Source organism: Calonectris borealis, chromosome 4, assembly GCF_964195595.1.
Source record: "Calonectris borealis chromosome 4, bCalBor7.hap1.2, whole genome shotgun sequence".
NCBI classification, from domain to species: domain Eukaryota; kingdom Metazoa; phylum Chordata; class Aves; order Procellariiformes; family Procellariidae; genus Calonectris; species Calonectris borealis.
The window spans coordinates 945,378-967,121 of NC_134315.1; the positions used below are offsets into that span (position 1 = coordinate 945,378).

A 21,744-nucleotide genomic window follows, 5' to 3' on the forward strand; every position below is an offset into this window, starting at 1 on the left:
GAAAAATCCTTCTTAACATTCTTTGTTCCACTGGAAAATAGGGAAAAAATTTTAAAAAAGTATGGGAAATATTTTGACATGAACAAAAACCCCCCTCCTTTGTCATCTGCCCAGTTTTTCAAAATGGACTTGGAATGAAAGTTTTCAATTTCTTAGAAATCTCCCATAAGAAACTCCTGCAGATCAAAAAGAAGGAGTAGAAAAATGTTTTTTTTACACTGAAAACCGAAACCAATCCAAGTCTGACCCACAGTCTTTCCCCCTATGCTGTGATGTCTTCTAATGCTCATCACAGTCAAGGGGAGGCAAAAGGAGAGCCCTGGATGCCCAGTCCGACCTCACACTGCAGACCTTCCCCGAGCACTGCTTTTCCATCCTTTGCTTCTTAAAAAAATCTTCAAGTCAAGGAAAAGTGGTGAGGAACTTGGCCTGGGTGTTTTTTCCAGGGAGCATAACTAGCCAATATATTTCCCATTTGTGTTTGGTGTTTTTTTTTTTTTTATTTTTATGTGAGCTGAGTAAGATGGTGGGTCCCTCTAGGTACAGGGCTCAAGCTGGGTGACATCTTTTAGGTGAAGTTTTTTTTTTTTCTTTTTTCTTCCCTTGGCAAAAATGCTGACTCGAGTTAGTTTAACCACTTTCCAAATTTATGCTGGTTTCCCAGAATAGTTTTAGTTGTGAGAGAGCTTAAAAACTTGCTAAAAATGTAAAAATATCTGATACAATTTTTAGATGAACAATGGGGCTTTATGTGAAAGTATGCTTCCATTTTATTTTTCTTTAAATTTGTTGCAGCATCTTGGAAATACATGGTTTTAAACCACACTTTTTGAAACAAAATGTTTTTCCTTTGACATTTTAGTCCCCTACCTTTGTAAATCTATTTTTGAGTAGACCTCAAACTTAAAAAATTACTACCTCTGTGGAACCCCAAAACAGGTGACTCAGATGAGAACAGGAACATCCTGAGGATTTCAGAGCAAGCCCAATCCATCAAAGAAGCCATAAGTAGTTTTTTTCATGCTTTTATTGCTTTTCCATCCCATGGGCCTCAGAAGGGCTTGGACTCTTGTCCCACACTGCTAACTGGTCCTTTGGTCATCCTCAAAAAGGAATTGCAGTGCATCTTGCCGATGGTCACAGATTTGTAATAAGGAGTTAGACTGTCCTATCCTTGAAAATAGGTGTCAGGTGTTTGTCAAGGGTGGTGGAAGATCCTGCTTGCTGGGAGAAGGGGAGGCAGAGTTATTCCTTCGCCATCAATATTGCTGTGCAATGACTCTTTCTTGCATTTATTTTCATGACCATCTTTAGTGCGATCCCTATGTGAAGGTTTCAGTGGGAAAGAAATCCATAAATGACCAAGAAAATTACCTCCCCTGTACGCTGGAGCCTGTTTTTGGAAAGTAAGTTTTGATTCAGTTCAGAGTCCGTGCGATTTTTCATGTCGTATTGAGGGAATAGGGCCGGGCCAGCCAGAGCTTCCCATTCCAATCTACATTCAAGGTCAGGCTGGATGGGGCTCTGGGCAACCTGATCTGCTTGAAGATGTCCCTGGTCATTGGAGGCGGGTTGGACTAGATGACCTTTAAAGGTCCCTTCCAACCCAAACTATTCTGTGATTCCCATGCCGTGTTCTCACCTCGTGTCCAACCTTGCTGAAGTGAGTCTGGCCTTGGCTCAACCACCGTCCTACCCACCATGGTTCGTGTTTGTCTTCTCCCTGGGACTTTTGAGCTGTGGAGCATGGGTCTGCTCTGTCATCAGGAGGGTTGTTTAGACCTGAGATTCCCTTGCGGAGGCATATGCCTCATCCCAGCTATGGTAGAGAAAGTCTGGGGAAACTCTGTTCCTCATTTAGGTGCTTTGGTTAAAAGTCTGAAGAAAAGACATGATGAATGGAGGCCTGTTTGATTAGGCTATGGTATGGGACACCTCAAAATCAGACGCCCTGAAAATTATCTGTAAACATGATATGGGCTGGTTGAGTTGTTTGCATTGCTGTAGGGCCACAGACTTCTGAAAAAAGGCAGAAGATAACATTTTTCAGAAGAAAGTATTCATCAGAGGCAGAAAGCAGCAGAGGGACCAGGCAAAGTGGAGGGAGGTAGAGGAAAACCTGGTGCTCAGCCTCTGCGTGCCGATAGGACTTTGGTCTCCCAGAAAAGCTGGGATTAGATGTAGGGGATTATGCTGCAGCACAAAAGGGGTCAAACCCTACTCCACATGTCCAGCTGGTTTTCTTAGGTGGCTCTCGCCAGCTCAGGATGTCAATGGTGTGACACCTTCCCAACAAAGCAAGAGGGAGAGGGATATACACCGTCTGCAAGGATGGAGGAAAAGGGAGAGGGATGGTGAGGGTGACACTGGTGAGACTGCAGAGGACAGTGTGCATTAGACAACCTGTTTCCTCCTCTTCTGCCAAATGGAGGTGGCAGCTCTGCCTTTGCTATGGTGGTTGCTCCCCATCTAGCATGAGGGAACCCCGGTCTCTGGTGGGCCAGGACCTACTGCCCTGTGGCAGAGCCCACAGCCAGACCCTGGTGAACTCTGCTTGGCAGAGCAAGTCCTCCTTCGCCAAGCCTGGCTCCCGGCCAGAGGCCGTCTAGACAGCGCGCTGCACCTCCCACCCGGTCTTTAAAGCAAGATGTAAAACCGAGGTCCTGGCTGCTGGCGGCTATTAAACGTCTCGTTTCACGAGCTTTTCCCTGGGCGGCTGGCCGCCGTCCAGCTTTAGCTAATTACTTTCTGCTGACCCCAGTTCCTCCTGCACTCTTAATTGGTGGCATAATCACTCACTTCCCCTCCTTAAAAGCTGCTGCGGGGTGGGTGCTGGCGGTGGGAATGGGCATCGTGTTTCCCCCCAGCATTGCCTGCCTTTCAGCAGCAGGTGGAGGGGTCCCTGGTAGTGCTGGGTCAGACCTGGACTGTCCTGCTCATCCTCTCGTACCACCTTCCACGTCGCTGACATCCACGATGCACCGGTGTTGTGTTTTGGTGGGGTCTTGGTGCTTTGTCTCTTGCTGTCCTTTGTTTGAAGAGGGAGAGGAAGCTTTGCTCTTGCTTTATGTCCTGTCAGTTTGTGGACTGTGGTGTAATGACGGCAGAGGAGACAGCACAGAAAAAAGGTGCTTAGAAGCGAGAGTAGAGGACAAGGAGGCTTTGGGGGGTCAGTCTCATGCTGACCACAAGCTTGGCCCAAGCAGGCTTGTCTCCTGTTTTGGACATTTGCTCTTTGGCCTCAAAGAGCAGATGGTTTTCCAAAGCTGTCATTTCTCCTCCTTTCAAATTCCATGAATGATCGTTCCTGACTCTTGCCTGCTGCTCTTTTCCCTGGATATTGCCATGACCATCATCATGTCCAATGAGCAGATGGAGAAACTAAGCAGGGGCAAAGTTTGCTTGAGAGTAATTCAACCAGGCAAAAAGAAACCCAAAGCATGCCTGCTTAGTGCACATCCACAAGCTAAGCCAATACAACACAGGACCAATAGTACTGGACCAACGTGGCAAAGATGCGCGGTGGGTGCACTGCCCTTCCCCGCACTGGTGGGTTGGGATGGTGTGTGGGTCTGTTTCCCGCGGAGCACTCAGCAGCATGAACCTCCACCTCATGGGTCTTTCTCGGCTCCCGCTGCACAGGATGTTCGAGCTGAGCTGCATTCTGCCCCTGGAGAAGGACCTGAAGATCACGCTCTACGACTACGACCTTCTGTCAAAGGATGAGAAGATTGGGGAGACAGTCATAGATCTGGAGAACCGGTTCCTGTCGAAATACGGGGCACGCTGTGGCCTCCCCCAAACCTACTGCATGTAAGTACCTCTGTGAGCTCAGGCAGTGGGTGTCTGTATCTGCCAGGACTGCGTGGTGCCGCACTGGCCCTGGGGACCAGGGTGATAGAACCATAGAATCATTAACGTTGGAAAAGACCTCTAAGATCATCAAGTCCAACCATCAACCCAACACCACCATGCCCACTACACCATGTCCCTAAGGGCCTCATCTGCACATCTTTTAAATACCTCCAGGGATGGTGACTCCACCACTTCCCTGGGCAGCCTGTTCCAAGGCCTGACCACTCTTTCAGTAAAGAAATTTCTCCTAATGTCCAATCTAAACCTCCCTTGGTGCAACTTGAGGCCATTTCCTCTCGTCCTATCGCTGTTACTTGGGAGAAGAGACCAACCCCCACCTCACTACAACCTCCTTTCAGGTAGTTGTAGAGCGCGATGAGGTCTCCCCTCAGCCTCCTCTTCTCCAGGCTGAACACCCCCAGTTCCCTCAGCCGCTCCCCATCAGACTTGTGCTCCAGGCCCTTCACCAGCTTCGTTGCCCTTCTCTGGACACGCTCCAGCACCTCAATGTCCTTCTTTTGATGCCTCAGCCCATGGGTCTGCTGTCCCAGGGCTGTCCCAGGGGGACCTGACCATGCTCTACTTCACCGCAGAGATTTGTCTAGAGAGACAGATTCACACCAGAGAAGCCTCACATTTGAGGAACTTCCCTGAGCCCTGGCTCTCCTCCAGAAGCATGAAATGCTTCAAATAACAGAAATCTCCTTGGGGAGATCCTGTTACGTCCCTGATGCCTCTTGGGGACACCATGGTGAGGACATCCCCCACGCATGGGGCCCGCTGAAGGGTGACCTGGTGGGTCTGAGGGGGGCTGTCAGGGCATCCCAGCCCTGCAAGCCAGGGCTGAGTGGGGTGTGGGACATGCAGCCCCATTCACCAGTGGGCCAAGGTGAGCACAGACTTGGAGCTGGCTACACCTTCCTCAGACCAGCCCTCTTTGGTGTAACGCTGCTGCTGCCCCTTGCTGAGGCTGGAAGATGTTTTATCATGTGTTGAGCTGCTGTTTTCCCACCTGTTTGGTTTCAGCTCTGGACCCAACCAGTGGCGAGACCAACTCCGTCCTTCCCAGCTGCTTCACCTCTTCTCCCTGCAGCACAACTACAAGGCTCCCACCTACAAGTCCGACCGGGTCATCTTCAGGGAGCAAGAATACATTCTCTCTGAACTGGGTAAGGTAACGGGGCTGCTTCGGGGTTTCCTTTAAAAGCTTTCCTTTATCCAGAGCAAGGGATGGAGTTGGAGGTCATGAACATACCACGGTGGGGGGTTATCATGGAGGCCAGGACTGGGTGATGGGCACGTCCCCCCCATCCTCCTTGCTGTCCAGGTTGGCTCTGCACCTTTCCCAAGCTTGGCTCTGCCCCAAAGGCTGCAGGTTGCAGCTGGATCTGCACCAAACCCCAGAGTTGAACCCAGACCTGCAATCCAGCCACGTTAACTTTGGCCTTGAGTGACGGCCCTTTGCTGCTTGCAGCAAACCAAATACACGCAGGCTGGGAGCATCGAAGTCCGTCGCAGCCAGAAAGGCTCCAGCCTGATCTTCCAGCTACTGCGTGGGCTGGAGGAGCCGTTGTGCCGTTTGCATCTGTGTGTTTTGGGGCTGGAGTCACTAGAGGGAGACAATATCATACACACCGTGCCCAGCGTATCGCACCACGCTCGTGCCTCGGGGGCGAGGCGTGCTCTAGCTGGAAGTGCAAAATCAGCCTCTGCCAGCAGGGAGAAAATATCACCGAGTGTTGGGGAGGCATTTTCTTGTTTGCACAAAAAACCACCAACGCTGACACCTGCAATATCCTGGGCACCAGCTCATGCCCGTCTGACTGGCATCCTTGGGGGCAGAAGTTACCCTTTTAGAGAAAAGTCTGCTTTAAAGCATGGAAGGGGTGTTTTGGCCCAGGGAGGAGGTGAAACCCCACTGTATGGCCCAGGAGCTGCAGTTTGACTTTGTTAAGGCCACTGCAGTATTGCAGAGCCATCAAGGAGGACTTGGCCTGCAGAGGCACAAGACGACACAGCCCAGGGATGATCCCCCTCCCTGCTCTTGGGAATCAAGGCACAAATTCATGGTTCTCCTCTTAGGAGGAGGAGGAGGAGTGGGGAAGCAGCGGCTCCTTTGCAGCCTCTCGTTATGCGAAAGGTTTTCAGCAAGGCTGGAAAGGTGTTAAACCGAGCGGGGTCTTCCCCCCTCTCCCAGCCCCTGCCTTTCACCTTCCTCTGCTTTAATGGCAATCAGTTCAAAAAACAGAACAAAGTCTGATGCTTGACCTCAAGGAGATCTGGAAACCAGCTGTGTTCGCAGAGCAATGTCAGATCTGAACCTGGCGGTATAAAGTGAAGCTATTAAACACGAGAGCATGGGTTTTACAAGCACTGCACCCGGACCATTATTCCATAACCCCCACATTTGTTGTTTTCTGAGAGGGGCTTTTTCTTTTTCCTGTGCGCGCACACACACACACACACACACGCATGCATGCCAGGTTTCCACTGCTTGGGAAATAGCCCATATGTCTGAAGTTAACCACTTCAAGATATTGCCAAGAAAGGAGCTGGGATATATCACCTGAAAGTTGCAGAGCTGTAATAATATTTATGGAGCGCATTTCATTTCAAACGTCCTCGAAGGTGCGTGGCCTTGAAATGCTGTGGCTGAAAGGCAGTGTCTTGGGGGTGATGTCCTCCTTGAGGAGGTGGAGATGGTTTCAGGTCTGCTCACGGCTGGCCCGGTGTTTGCTGTGGCTGTTGTGTGCGGGTGCATTTTGATGAAAGACGACAAAACCCCAGTGGGAGCAGCGAGGGCTGGAGCAGGGACTATGACTGGCCATCGAGCTGGTGGTTCCTGCATGGCCATCCTTTTCCTCTCATTTCTGTCTTTCAACATGAACCCAGCAGAGAAGAAGCGGGACCCTGCAGGGAGCTCATTCCCGCTGCACTCCTCTCTGCCAGGCTGAAGATCCTGGATGGTTTTAAATGATGGGATTTAAACAACATCCATCACACAAGTGCTTGCAAACTGCACCAGAGCAGACCCTTTCGTCTCCTCTCCCTGAAGACCTTTGATCACACGTTAGATAAACCTCAGCTGGGGGTGGGAATGGCAGCAGAGCCGCAGCATGGACTGGAGGGCTTCTGGGGACCCTGCAGCCCCAACTGCCATGATTTTAGGAGGCCTAAACCCTTGAGCAGAATCAAAGACTGGAGTCTCCTTTCCATGTGCTTCAACGTGGTCCTTGCAATGTTTCATTTGCTGTGATGTGGGGGGAGACTTGCATGAGACTGCCCACAGGTCCCTGTCCCATTGCACAGCGGTTTGCCCACATGTCCCACTGGGAACACTGTGTCCCGGAGGGTTTGTGATGATGGTGGATTTGCAAACAGAGGCTGCGCTCCTCCTGCTTGCTCCTGGCTGCAATGAGGTTGGTGGGCTCATGCTTGCTCCCTTGTGGAGCTCCCATGGGGCAATCAGAACGTGGTCCTGCACAGCTGCAGCCATGGCGTAACACTGTTCTTTGTTGTCTTTGTTCCAGCTGGGATAGAGTTAATCTCCCAGTAGCTGGCATAGTGCTGTGTTTTGGGTTTGGTATGAGAAGAATGTTGATAACACTCTGATGTTTTAGTTGTTGCTAAGTAGCGTTTACCCTAGTCAAGGACTTTTTAGCTTCCCATGCTCTGCCAGGTGCACAAGAGGCTGGGAGGGAGCACAGCCAGGACAGCTGACCCAAACTGGCCAACGGGTATTCCATACCATAAGACGTCATGCTCAGCATATAAACTAGGAGGCGTGGTCTGGGAAGTAGTGATCGCTGCTTGGGGATGAGCTGGGCATCGGTCGGTGGGTGGTGAGCAATTGCATTGTGCATCACTCATTTTGTGTATTCTACCATTATTATTATTATTATTATTTTCCCTTCCTTTTCTGTTCTATTAAGCTGTCTTTATCTCAATCCATGAATTTTCCTTTTTTTTTCGATTCTCTCCCTCATCCCACTGTGTGTTGGGGGAGTGAGCGAGCGGCTGTGTGGTGTTTGGCTGCCTGCCGGGTTAAACCACAACATTTGTCTGCTCCGTGGCAGAGGATGGCAAACCCCTCAACCCCCACCTGGGGCCGGTGGAGGAGCGTCTCGCCCTGTACGCGCTGCGGAAGCAAGGGCTGGTGCCGGAGCATGTGGAGACGAGACCTCTTTACAGCCCTCTCCAGCCAGAAATCGAGCAGGTGGGTGGTGTGATGTGTCCAGGGCAAGACCAAGAGCATCACCTCTTTCCATCCAGTGCTAACCAGGTGGCTGGCTCGCTGCGGAGCCGTGCTGGGGACACCCGCTCCAGGAGACGGGCTGTTCCTGGGGAGGGCAATCAGCTTTCAGGGCAGAGCAGAGCACTGGCTATCAAACGCAGGCTGGAGCTCAGCTCCGTGGCTGACTTGCTCAGGGTGCTTGGGGAGATCGATTCCAGCCTCCTGTGTTCATTTTCTTCAGCATTTGCTCACAATTCTTCTTTTTTTTTGGGGGGGGGGAAGTAATTTCTGATCTGAAAGTCTTAATGCAGAATTATTCTATAATGGTAATGACACCGCAGGCTCCTTTGGCAATGCAGCAGCATGATTTCTGCAGCATGAACCTGCTCTTGGAGGTGTAAAGTGTGGCAGATTAGGTGTTTTTAAGCCAAATGAAAACTAAACGGGCTTCCATCCAAAACCAATCAAAATCCAGGTATCTGTATTTAGCCTAACCCCTTTTCTTTGATTAACACATATGTGTAGTTTATGCATTTGGATCAAAAAATGCTGCCTCCTGAAGAACAAAATGATTAATTATCATCTGTCATACATGTTCCAGTTGCATTGCAAAGGCAGTTTCGAGAGACTGGCTCTGCAGCTGGTGTAAATGTGCATAGCCACTCATCTGCACCGTTTCAGCCATTTCCCTTCGGAGGTTCATTTTTAACCAGACCACCTCTCCAGTGGTGGGAGAGGAGAGCTGCTGGCAGAAGTAAATGCACTGGCAACTACTCTAACACCTTTTCATGTTAATTCACCCAATGAAAATGATGGTTAGAGGCAGGAGATGGCTGCTATCTGGTGACCAGTGGGTCTGTGCTGTTCTTATAGGTACAGGTGTCATGGTCTTGTTGGACCAGCCATGGAGCAAGGGTGCTTCCTCCATGACATGGGGTTGCATATGGGCAGAGCAATCAGGGTCTGCCCTGCACCGGTGCTTCTACCAAGAGCATCCGTAGGGTGATGCTGGGTCCAGGGAATTAACCTGTGTGACTCAGGACATGTTGCACTCAGGGCCGTTCCCAAAAGCATGGCTCTGACCCGCTGCAAAGCCGCAGAACAGGCTGGCTCTATCGGGCTGTTTGTAGGGAGCTGAAAGCCAGGTCGGGCTTTTAAAGTTTTCTGCTGAAATGGAAGATTTTCTTGCCAAAAAGCAAGCAAACCACAAACTCCTCTGTGATGGGCTGATTGTCAAAGGATGGCTTTTTTTTTTTTTCTTTCAACCCTTGAGACTGCACAATAAAATATTTTATTGGCACCCATTGGTGTTTTACAGTAAAAGAGACCACCTAAAAACACCCCCCCTGAGATTTCAGCTGCATTTCTGCTGCTCTCTCCCTGGAAAGGTTTTGTGAAAGTGGAATTAGATTTCCCTCTCCTCATCCCATCCTCCACTCCAATGGTCAGAAACCCATAAACCAGCTGTCCAGCTGGTGACAACTGGTGACACCATGGAAAATGAGTGAGCTGCTTGCTTCTCCAACACCTCCCATGGACCTAGTCTTTAGTCTGTCCCCATGTAAAGATAGTCAGCCATGGAGAGTAAAGCCAGAGTGCACCTTCAGCTTATCCAGACCAACCACTTATATATCGCAAGCCATTAACATATACCCAGCTATCACTAAAATAATTTTAATGTAATACTTAATGACACTTTCCTGATAGGGAAACCTTAGTTTTCAATTAAGGAGCATGGGAGCACTTGATATTTTCTCTCTCCACTACTAGGTCTTACTGAGGAGGTGAAGGTAACCCAGTTAGGAGGCTCACCAGGCTTCATGTGTCTTTCTTTTCATACAGGGAAAGCTACAGATGTGGGTGGACCTGTTTCCAAAATCTCTGGGTCAGCCTGGCCCCCCTTTCAACATCACGCCACGCAAAGCCAAGAGGTAATTTGTTTTTCATTTCTTAGTGCGGTGCTGGTTTCAGCACCTTCTGTTTGTGAGGGGAGAGGAGAGGGCTTGGAGATGTCAGATGGGGGCTCATCTTCAAAGAAAGAGAATTCACTACTTGGCTCCTTCAGCTAAATAGCTGAGTAGCACAACCAGACTGTCTAGGTGGGCTCTGGACCAAGATTTCCACCCTCTCATGTTGCTTTTGTTCCCGGGGTTGTCCAGGTTCTTCTTGCGCTGCATCATCTGGAACACCAAGGACGTCATCCTCGATGACCTCAGCATCACCGGGGAGAAGATGAGTGACATCTACGTCAAAGGGTAAGCCACCCCGCTTCTGCGTCCTCCGGGTACCGTAGCCTGAAGGCACAAAAGCAGCAGTGAAGGAGTTAACACGGCCCTTGTAGCAACCTTGCTGTGGCAGACATGAACCCCCGGGATGAAGGGACCATTCCCACCTCTCCAGCTATGGATCCAGCTTCTTGGCAGACACGTCTGTGCTGGGCTCGTAACCGCTTCACGACAACAAGTTTTTCTTTGTATCTCTTGGATACTTAGATGACAATATTTACATTTAGAGAGATAAGATGTGGGGAAGCAGCCTAGCCATCGGGGCACGTAGTCTGCATTTCCACTGCCGGCTCCTTCCCAGCTCCTCTCCCGGGACAGCCACGGGCTCGTTCCATATACATAGGTTGGCTTGTTTGCATAGCTGCTTTTTTTGGAATTCCCTTTTTTCCTTGAAACACACAGAAATGTGGCAACCAGCAGTAACTCCTCTGGCACATTCCCTTCTCTGCCTGACTCCATTTATGTTTTATCTTGTGTAAAATGGTGCAATCCCAGCCAAGGGACTTACTTATTTTGTGCGTTCTTTGGATTTATGGACAGGAAGAGGTAGGATTTTGAAACAGACTGTAAATCCCTTTTTTACAATCCCAATTTTCCTCCTGTAAATCCAGAATGCGCGCTGCTTACCTGGTATTCGCATCAAGTGCATTGTTATCAGCTCCAGCTAAGCTGCTCTGTGCACTTCGGGGCTCTGAAATAGTAGTGCTTGCAGGGTGTTACGGGAAAGCGAGAGCATCCAGCGCTTGCTGATATCCCTCGCCTGCCTTTTAGCATCCCCAATGACCAAGCAAATCTCACAGTGCTGTAAATGAGTTAAAAATCTTGCTCAACTTCCTCGTCTCCCCCCCAAATGGCTGCATCACTAGCATCTCTGGATAAATCCTGAATAATCCTGTTGGGAGGGGAGGCAACGGTCCTTCGTGGGCTTAAGCATCTGCCCTACAGACAGGGGATCCTGTGGGCAAAGTGACCTTCACCACCATGGCGTGGTGCTGCTTTGGTGGGGACCGTTCCTTCCATCCACCGCTGCCTCCTGAGCAGGGGCTGGAGCCTACTTTAGGGTGAATTCAATGGATAAGGAGCTTTTACCTGTGGCTTTCCTTCCGAAGATCTGGCAGTGCTTCTCTGAGGAGGCTATTGCCAGGTTATTCTCCATTTTACCCATTAGGCAGGGCCACAGCTGGAATCTCAGTCTCTTGGACGTTATCTTCTACATAATATATAAATTGTTGTCGAGTCAGTTAGGCAGGTAAATGAAATAGGAGCTTTTCTATTATGCCTGAGACAGTGGCTGTTTATTTTATTTAATTTAATCAGTTATTTATTGATAGTCTTACAATAGCACGAAGAGGTCTCACTTTTGTTTAGATTGTGCAAGGCTGAGTGCAGAGAGACCTTCTCTTCCTAAAGACTTGTGCTGTAGGCAGACAAAAGAGTGGTAGTGTAGGGAAATCATATTCATTAGGAACCGAAGATGGTTTTTTTGAGTTAACAGACCTCTCTGTCACTGTCACAGATGGAGGATATTTTTATATTGTTTTCATAGTGACATTTCCAATAAAAGGTTTTACTTCACCAAGAGGATGGACCAACACTGAACCCACATGGGAGGTGGGAGGTTTTCACTCATCATCTTGCAAATTTTTCAAGATATTTCAAGGTAAAACCAGTACTGCTTTGAGCCAATTGGACTAGAAGTTTCCAGAATCCCCTTCCAACCAACCACCACTAAGATTTATGTGCTATTATGTGGCATCTTTAAAACTCATCTACATCCCCTTTTGGGTTCCTAAGTAAAAGGATGGCCTGGGTCCTCCAAAATCTTACACTCACGTTGAGCAAAGAGGGAAGTGTGCGAGTTTTGAGAACAAAGTCGCCTTTTAGATTTAAGAACCTGACTTTGCCTTTGGATATTGCAGCTACCTTAAGTCACAAGGATTTAAAAAATACTGGATGAATTAATGGGCCAAAAATTCACCCAGTCCTGTTAAGTACAAAAATATGTCCTGGTTTCGGCTGGGATAAAGTTAAATTTCTTCCTAGTTCTGTGTTTTGGATTCAGTATGAGAAGAATGTTGATAATACACTGATGTTTTCAGTTGTTTCTAAGTACCCTGTTAGTCAAGGACATTCAGCTTAAAAAAAACAAAACAAGCGCTGGGAGGGAGCACAGCCAGGACAGCCAGCCCAGCTGGCCAACGGGGTATTCCATACCATGTGACGTCATGCTCAGTATATGAATGGTAGGCATGTTCCAGGAAGTACCGACTGCTACTTGGTTATCGGTCAGTGCGGGTGGTGAGCAATTGCATTGTGCATCAATCACTTTGTATATTCTATCATTATCATTATTATTATTATTTTATTCAGATCTCTGACCTGCAAATTATTGGAGTCTGGAGAGGTGTGTTGGGAAGGTATCAGGATGTGTGTGCCCCAGTCCCATACTCTTACCTGGACATCTGCTGTTGGTCCTGGTCAGAGGCAGGATACTGGGCAAGATGGGCCTTTGGTTGGTCACCATGGCCATTCCTACGTTATGTTTTTAATTCTGGGACACTGTCACTTGAATGCTTTTGATTTCTGGCACCTCCTTTTTGCAGTGGGGAGGGTGCAGCAAATTCTGCAAGAAAAAAAAAAAACTGTGCCAAAGAGGCATCCAGATCAAACCATTTATTTGTCCTTTTGTTTGCCTGCAAGGAGAGGGCGCTCACACTGCATCCTCCGAGGGTCTCTGCCAAACTTTGAAGGATGTGGATAAACACACAGGCTTCCCATTTGCATCCTATCAGATCAAATCAAATAATCCAGCCACAATTTAAGTATTAGTGTAACCTCATCACACAATTCCCACTGCCACCAAGCCCTTGTTGTCCGTGTAACACATGTGCATGTGATGTGTACCGTAGGATGAACTTGAGTAGACCTCCCTTCCCTGTCTCCCACAACACATTTGGGGTGGGTCATGTGCTCCTCTCAAGCACTGGAGAAGAGGGAATAATTTATATAGCTGGGCAAAAAAACCTTATTTTCAATTTAAGTGGAAAACAATCAAACGAGATAATTGTTTTCATTAGAGATTCTCTGTGAATCTTCTGGCCTTCCTCCAAAAGGGCTCTAAATACACAAATGGATGTGTTTTATTGTTTTGTTTTGTTTCGTTGATTGCTGAAGATTGAAAAATCTTGGACAGGGAAAGAGGGCAGAATGAAAACCCGACAGTTGCAAAACTCACAGCTGGAAAAAAGTAGTTGTTATGGAAAGTTTTCAGTTTGCCCCTGGGCTGGTTGCAGAGTGCCCACAGCAAGCTCTTTTAGACCAGGAGGGGAACTGTGCTGCGATGACCTGTCTCTAAGGGCAGCGGCTGGGGACCAGCCTGGCCACATCAGGGTCTGGCCACTCTGGGATTCTCCTGGGGAAGAACTTCTGGGCTGTTTAGGATTTTCAAATAACAATCTTCGAGAAATCGACAGAGAATAGAGGGGAAAAAATGGCCCTTTGGTCCTTTAGCATGGTTGCCTCATCAACAGGACTGGCTCTAGGGGCTAACTACAAGGTCAGTTTGTTGGGGTGGCTGCAAAGGGGAAGGGAGCTCTCACCAAGGCAGGTTAGAACCTGATGTGTGCTTACGGATGAGTAAGTGACAACTTCGAGTCGGAGCTTAAGGCATTGTTGAGTCTTTAAAACATCCATAAAACTCAGAGGAGGGCGGAGAAGAGATTGCAGAGCTTCTCAGGCTGCTGCCACCAGCACTGATTCATCTCCCCACACTGCAGGGACTGTTGCATTCCCTCTCAAGTCTCCTACGGGCTCCAAGTTACCCCTACAGATAGCAGCCTAAGGCATCCACAGGGGTGAGAGACATTTTATTACCTGCTCATGGCCTCTGTGACGTTGAATGAACTCCAAAATCCTTGGTGTGTTTCTAGTTTTTCATGCAATGTGTTTGCATTTTGCAGCTGGCTTGTTGGCCACGAGGAGAACAAACAAAAGACAGATGTGCACTACAGGTCTATGGGAGGAGAGGGCAACTTCAACTGGAGATTCATCTTCCCCTTTGACTATCTCCCTGCTGAGCAAATGTGTTACATCGCAAAAAAGGTAAGTGTCCCTGGACAGACGTTTCTACCTTCTCATAGTAACTCTGGGGTGAAATGCGCTGCACGATCTAAGACCTGCACAACTGCAGCACAAATGGAGCTATGCAAGGCTCAGCCTTACCTTTGTGTTATTTGAAACACAGAGTTGTGGACAGGTGGGGAAATTTGTTTAAAAAAATCCACATTTTGAATACAACATTTGTGGGATCAGAATTAGAAGTGGCTTTATATAAAGAGTCTGGAGAGACTGACCCCCCCCAGGAAAGACTCCTCCGGACCGGAGGCAGCTCAATATTGGTGCAGTGGTGAGAAGTACTCTCCAGGTTGCATGGGACTTCCAAGATGCCTACTCATCAACAGGGTTACTCCAAAGATGGAGATGGCATTTCCATGGGGACAGTTAGGTCTCCAGCATGGCATAATGGGCATCGTGCTGTACAATAACTTCACAGAAGGGCTAAAGAGGGGTGAAAGGAAGGAGCTGCCTCCAATGCCTGAGGGGTAAGGGACACGTAGGGGAACATGGGTTGGGATGTACCATTCATGCGGAGATGGGAAGAGAAGTTTTGGTTTGGGATTCAGAGTGAAGATGTCTTTGGTCTAATAAAAGAGCTGTGTACTCGGTCGGGGAGTTACAAGTGGATGTGATTTTGGCCCCCCATTCCTACATCTGTAGTTGGCTATTGCTTTTGGTGTTCCTTAGATAAGTTAGTGCAATGCGATGATCAGATGTGGACTGGGAGTTGCACAGAGGGCAGGAATCAGGGATGGAGTTGGGGTGCATACATGGAAAAACGCTGGTGAAAATTGGACTGGCTCTCAAGGAATGCTTTAGGGGAGGGAGATCTATTCACTTAAATTTCCTGCTCATCACCTGGAGATTAAGAGGAGTATCATTGTGTCTGTGTGTCTGTGTGGACAGCAGGGACAACCCCTCCTTTTGAGGCTTGGTCCTCTTTCGTGACACCTCCCTGAAAGCTCAGACCCCTTCAGCCACCCAACCCCGAGTCTTCATCCCTGCTCCCTGCCTTGCCGCCATGAACTCAACCTCGGTGTTCGTTTGAATACAAAGACACCTCGTTGCACTGGGACCATTTGCATCCACAAAGCTCACCTGGCACCCCCATCCCAGCTTGTTTTGTGGGACCAGCAAGGTCCCAGCACAGCCTGGGTTGGAACTGGTGCTTTGGCGGGGAAGATGCTGAGCGAATTCCCCATCCCTCGAGCCAGACGATCCCCGCGAGGAGGCCTAGCTTCAAAATGAATGGCTGGATAGTTAAACTGATTGACAGAATCATAGCTGTACCCATTTCACGCTTCATGTTAAACAAATCAAAAGTACAGTGTGTACTACATTCAATTATCCCCCTTTGAAAAAGCAAAGACCCCCCTATAAACCGTTTAAGAAAATACATCCCACTGTGCTGATATTGATTCTCCTCCGACCACATGTCTGCCAACACTGTATCAGAAAATAAACAGCTTGTAAAACCTCTCTGTAAAGGAAAAAATAATGAATGAAAAGCCATGCTTTGTATTTGTGGGACACATTCCGCTCTGGCAATTTTTGATCTCGCCATGTGCTGTTTGAACTCCAGGTTCATTACTGCTGCTGTAAAAGCCCATGCACCGAACTTTAAACGCAGGCGATGGAAAGTGGAATTTAAATCAAAACGGTCAGATGGCAAATTCTGAGCTGCTAAAAGCCACCTGCGCCCAGCCTTGCTGGTGTTGGCCCTCGGAGAGAGCACTGCTGGGAGGAAAGCAGCTTTCAATTTGCTCTCCTTTGTTTGCTCCACTCACCTCCTCGCAGACTGGAGCTCCCTTTAGCATTGCAGGACGGACCGCAGGAATGGGTCACCCCAACCCAAATTGCAAATATTCTCCCAAAAGAGCAAGGATGCTCCTGGGTCTCTGTGTTGTTTAGTTCTGGTGTGCGTGTCTGGGGGGAACTGGGAGTCTGCAAACCCGAGGAAAACCCAGGTGCCACGTGGTGGAAACGGACCCTGAAGCCTTGGGATGGCCAGCAGTAGCCAGGATTGTTTAATTCTTGCCACAGCACTGGAAGTTTTGGGAACCTTATCTCCAAAGCTTCAAAGCACTGGGATTGCTTGGGGTTTTGAGGCTTCAATCTTCCCAAGGGGTACCTCAAGGGGAAGCAGGGGTCTGTACATCCTGTGAGCATCAATTCAACTTATAGATTGGAAGTGTAGGCTCTTGTTCCTGCTTTTCTAAACATTTTAACCATTTCAAAATGTTTTTCCATCCATACCTTCTCTTGCTGCAGTAATGTTATAAGGATTTTGCTTCTCCTTCTGAGAAAGGAATTTACCCCGTTATGAATTTCAAAAGACTCCCCACGAAAGAGGAAGTCCATCTTTGGGACAGCTCTTCTGAAAATGTGCAAATGCATGTTTCTTTAACATCCTCTCTCATCATTTATTCAGAATTTCCTTCTTCTGTTCTCGCTTCTTTTTGTGCCATCTTTTTCTAGCAGCCATGGACAAGTCAAGCCGTGTCGTTTGCGTGCCCACAGCACGCTTGCAGCTTGCTGAGTCCTGCAAGAAGACAGTTTCTTAGATTGCAAATCATGCGGAGGTTTTGGTGAAAGGGTCAATACACATTGCATGTCGGAGCGCTGTTATTTCACAGGGGAGCTAGGGTAGAAAGGTAGATTCGGCGACCTTGACATGTTTGCATGAAATTGCATTTTGATTTAAGTAGGGGAGGAAAGGCAGGTCCAGGTCCCAAATGAGTACAATGCTCTGCTGCCAGCAGAGAGAAGAGCAGATGTCTGCAGGGTTTAAACTTTAGATCCCCAGGTCTAAGCCTGGCAGGTCTTGACTCTTGCAGGCATTGTTATCAGATGGTCATGGTACAACCAGAGTCTATCGAGAGCAATGCCGAGATAGGCTGGATGTGGATCACGTTTCACTGGGCACTCAGTCAGAGAGGCGCTCAGCTCCCACGTCTCGCAGGCGCTGTGGAGGTGGAAAATGCATGAAATTGATTTTGAAATGTTCAGCTTCAAGTGCCAATTACAGCGGTAGCTGAATATAGCTGCCAAATCTGAATTCTAGATGTCCTCTAGGGCAGAAAAAGCTTGACACTGAATGTCTGAGCAAATGTCATCTGCATAAATGAACATTCAGGGTAGAATTTCAAGAGCATCTCAATATACAAGTTAAAAACTATTGGTGCTTGAGTGGACCTGGAAATAAACCACTAGGCTGGAGCTTCCAAGGCCTGGCTGGGTTGTTCATATACCATCTGAAAAGTGTTGCATAAAAGAAATTCCAGGAGACGAACATAATGAGTATGGGAGCATTGTTGGCAATTTCAAATCCATGTCATGCCATGTCATTGGCAGAAACCAGACCAAGGAACATAGCTGTTGTCTTCATACTTGTTCTGCTACTAGACTTCGGTGTTAGGTGTCAGCAAGAAAATGAAGTATTGATGCCAGAACACAAAATATTCTGTTTTGCAAAGACAAAGAGAACCATTAGAAGAGGACCCATCCCACTACTGTAGAAGAAACTGCAAGCAACTGCCTGGTTTATTCAGTGGGAAGGTTGGGACAGTTGTGATGAGGCTCTTTTTCAAGGGGCTCTTACATTCATTTCACCCACTTTGTGCTCTCAACTAAAGGGGCCCATCCAAGTTTTAAGCAGATTAATTGCAACCTACCTGGGCACAAAACCACACTGACTTTGAGTTGGAGGTCTTTGGACATCTGGCAGTGGTGGGCACATGCTGCTTGCATGGCTAGAAGTCGGTGGTCTATAGGATAATCCCAGGAATAGCCCTGTGGCTGTGAGATATCAGTGATGCTTGCACATATCTCTTTGAATAATTGAGAGCCTGTTTCTGCAAGGTGCAGCTGAAGTCTCCAAGTTTGCTGGCTCTGGCAGCAAGTATAACAACAAACCTGACATTTGGAAGGTTTTTTTGTATTACTGATCAGCTGGTGGCATCCCAGAAATCGTACTAGAGATAGGTCTTCAGGAGCGATATGAGAAAGAAGGAGGTTTGGGGTCTTAAACCCACCTAGAGAGAAAAGTGCAAAGGCATTTGAGGGAAAAAGCAGGAAAGCAGGGGCTGTAACTCACAGCTTGTTTTGTTCTATTGCTGAGTGGAGCCGAGAATAAATTCCTCCCTCCCTGGCGTTGAGGTTTTCCCAGCTCCATCTGGTTTCATCGATTCTGGTTACTTTGTCTGCAAATTCATTATAGTGTCCTGACATCTTCCTGGTACTGACAGCTCCGACCTGCAACGGGCCAGACCCTCACCTGGGGCAGATCAGCCGGTGCATTCCTCCGCAGCAGATTCGCACCAGCTGGGGGAGCCGGTGCCAGCGGTGGGGCATGTGGGGACGTCCCTGTTGCAATTGATTTTGCATGGGGGAGGCTCACGCTGTGCAGGGACAGCTCGTAGCACGATGCTCTAAATCAGCTGAGAGCTTGTGGGCAGCCTGGTCTCGGTGTATTTGTCAGAGAGGGCAAGAGTTTACCCTGGAGGTAAGTGTGTGGCCTCTCCATTGTTTAATTTTTATTAAAAAAATAGCCAGGCATTTGAGGTTTCTGCAACTGGTTCCCTGTGTCATCCCCTTGTTCTGTTGTGGTCGTTGCCAAATCTCCAGGGTGTACGAATAAATCTCTGTGCTCTGGTTGGTTTTAGTTTGAAATTTTGAGTATCAAGTACTGATTTTTGTTAAAGTATTTTATTAGATTGAAATTTTCATTCCTCTCTGGTGTTGGAAAGCTAAAAAAAAAAAGGCTATTGCCTTTTAATTTTTGACTTTTTCCTCTCCTGTTTTCTGTCCTTTATCATGTCCTTCCGTGTTTTTCTTGGTGACATCAGAAAGCAAAGCAAAACACAAAATGTTCCTTTTCCTTCCACATTTAGCCAAAATGCAACATTTTGAATGGGCTCCAAGTACATTTTTTTTTTCAGAGGAGGGCAGAGTTAGACAAGGCAGTCATATATTATCTATTTTAATGGGACTGCAACAAGCAGATAGAACAACACAACAGTCTTCTGTAATAGGACAGGGGCAGCAGTCATGACCTGGGATGCAGCCGCAGCCTCTGTGATATTCAGGCAGGGGTTACTGTTGTGAAATTTGCTTGTAAAAGATGTATGGAGAGGGATGAGCAAAGCACGGCTGTGTCAAGAACTGAAGGTCCAACAGTGCTGTTCACAAACTGGCCAGGACTGGGACCCCAAGGCTTGGAGCTCCCTAAAGGGCAGTGGGATGGCCCCATGTCCCTGCAAAAGCCTAATCTTGCCAGAAGGAAAGCACGGGAGGCTGAGAAAACAGCATTGCAGCAAGTGATTCCAGGGACCAAAATGAGAGTATCTGCCCCAAGGCAAATATTATGACTGTTTCACATTTATGGTGTGGTGATGCCTGGAGTCTTCCTCCAGGTATTGGCAACGCTGTGCCCGAATGTGCAGCAGATGCTGTACGCTTGGGATTTTGCTCAGCTGCCATCCTGATCAGGGGAAGATGCAGAAAACCAAGTGCCATGAGACCTGCCATGCAATTGTCGGAGCTGGCAACAGCAGGGAGATCAAAGAGGCAAGTTAGACCAGTAAAAGTGCAACGATGAGCGCTCTCAGCTGTCTGCTTATTACAAATAGATGAAATGTCCCAATGGGATGAGGTTCAGAGAAGCAGTTTCTCAACACTTTGAAGGATGGCCCTGCAGGGCAGCCGGTTCTGGCTCCTGCAGGAGAAGAGGCTCTTCTTGGCTGACCTCCGAGGAGGTCTCCTGTGTGGCCAGGGCTCCCCAGTTGCTGCGGGATGAGGGACCTGATGATCTCCCACATGCACATGCTGAAACGGGACAGGCGTGCTTGGGTGCGAACACGCTGGGGCCTTCCTGCCTCCCCGAAAAAGCGAGGTTGCTCCTTACTTTGTATTCCATAGCATGTAAGCAACCCAGAAGAAATGCAGCCCTGTCAACACTTTCCTAGTGATATGAGCTTATTTTTCTTCCCTGCCTTCCCTGCTGCATTATTCACAACCGTAAAATATTCACCAGCCTCCCCTCTCCCCCCCCACTGCAAAACAAACCCCCAAACAATAATTCAAGCCCCCTTCCTTCCCATGTCTTGCAAAAGGCCTAGGAAATAAATTTCTTGCCTTGGGTTGTTTTTATAGTCAACTTTCGTAGCTAGATTTAATCATGGAGGCAAATTTCACACTGCCTTGAAATGGACCCATAAACTTAGCTCAGCATCAAATTCCTCCTTCCCCAGCCTGCCCTGACAGCTCTGCTCTGCCGTGTCCCCAGCTTCACGGGGCTCCGAGGAGGAAAGCTTCGCCACCGGCCAAACCACATTTACAGTGTTTTTCCACAAGAAAGGCCAAAGCTGTACAGATCATGCTAGCGCTGTACGAGCTCCGCGTTGCCACCCGGCAAGGGTCGAATCCTGCCTGAGTCATCCTTCATCAGGCAGGGAGTCCCCGGCAAGCCAGGGCATTGCTCTCAGGGGTAGAAGTGGTGCTGGGGAGGCAGGGGGATGCAGCGAACGTCCACTTGGCCAGGGTATGGGTTTTGTTCGCTTTGAGTGTGGGCAAGTCCATGCAATGGGAAAGAAGGAAAGTGGAAACCCAAAGTCCTGGAGGTTTGCCTGCAATTGCATGGTCAGTCCCGGGGGACACTTATCCAGTGGTGTTTTATTGCGTGGGAGATGACCATACGGCACCGCAGCACCCTCTGGCTCTGACCTGGGTTGAAGGTGCTCTCCTCCTGTCTCGGGAGAGCTCAACCAGCACCACAGGTGGGGAAGGAGCCCACCAAGAGGAGGGGGATTGCTGCAGCAATTTGAGTCTCACAACAGCCTGCTCCTTTTCCTGGTTCCTGCTGTTTCCCCATCCGGGCACTCATGGGATTGGGTCTTCCACCTTTGCCAGAGAGCAGAGCTGCCATCACCACACCTCCCTTTCAGAGGGGCTGCTCAGCTGCTGGGTTTTGCTCACGTTCAATTCCAGGTGGATGGGATGGTGCAAAGAGAAGGTCCAACACGGGCTTGGAGCAGTGGTTCAACCCAGGCAGCAGCGTAGTGATGCTCTTGGAGCATGGACACGTCTGATGAATGCAGATGTGGTGAAATCAGCCGCTGAGCCAGGGACATTAGTTATCGCTGGAGAAGAAGGGCACCTGTAGGACACGTTTCATCCTTTCCCAAGCTGAGCATAGGTGGAGGTGCCTGAATTGCCCCAGCAAGGGGCAATTGGAAAGAGCCTGTGGTGTCTCAC

At 48.6% G+C, this 21,744-nt stretch overlaps 1 protein-coding gene across 1 annotated transcript in view; it reads left to right on the top strand.

The window, feature by feature from the left end:
* The window catches only part of DYSF (dysferlin), a 105,553-nt gene that overhangs the window by 67,941 nt on the left and 15,868 nt on the right, over positions 1 to 21,744 (top strand). The window contains exons 44-50 of the mRNA XM_075148332.1: positions 1,315 to 1,406; positions 3,643 to 3,813; positions 4,882 to 5,024; positions 7,932 to 8,071; positions 9,932 to 10,020; positions 10,249 to 10,344; positions 14,334 to 14,475. Of these exons, the coding sequence (XP_075004433.1) occupies positions 1,315 to 1,406; positions 3,643 to 3,813; positions 4,882 to 5,024; positions 7,932 to 8,071; positions 9,932 to 10,020; positions 10,249 to 10,344; positions 14,334 to 14,475 (873 nt within the window). The remainder of the gene's footprint in view (positions 1 to 1,314; positions 1,407 to 3,642; positions 3,814 to 4,881; positions 5,025 to 7,931; positions 8,072 to 9,931; positions 10,021 to 10,248; positions 10,345 to 14,333; positions 14,476 to 21,744) is intronic.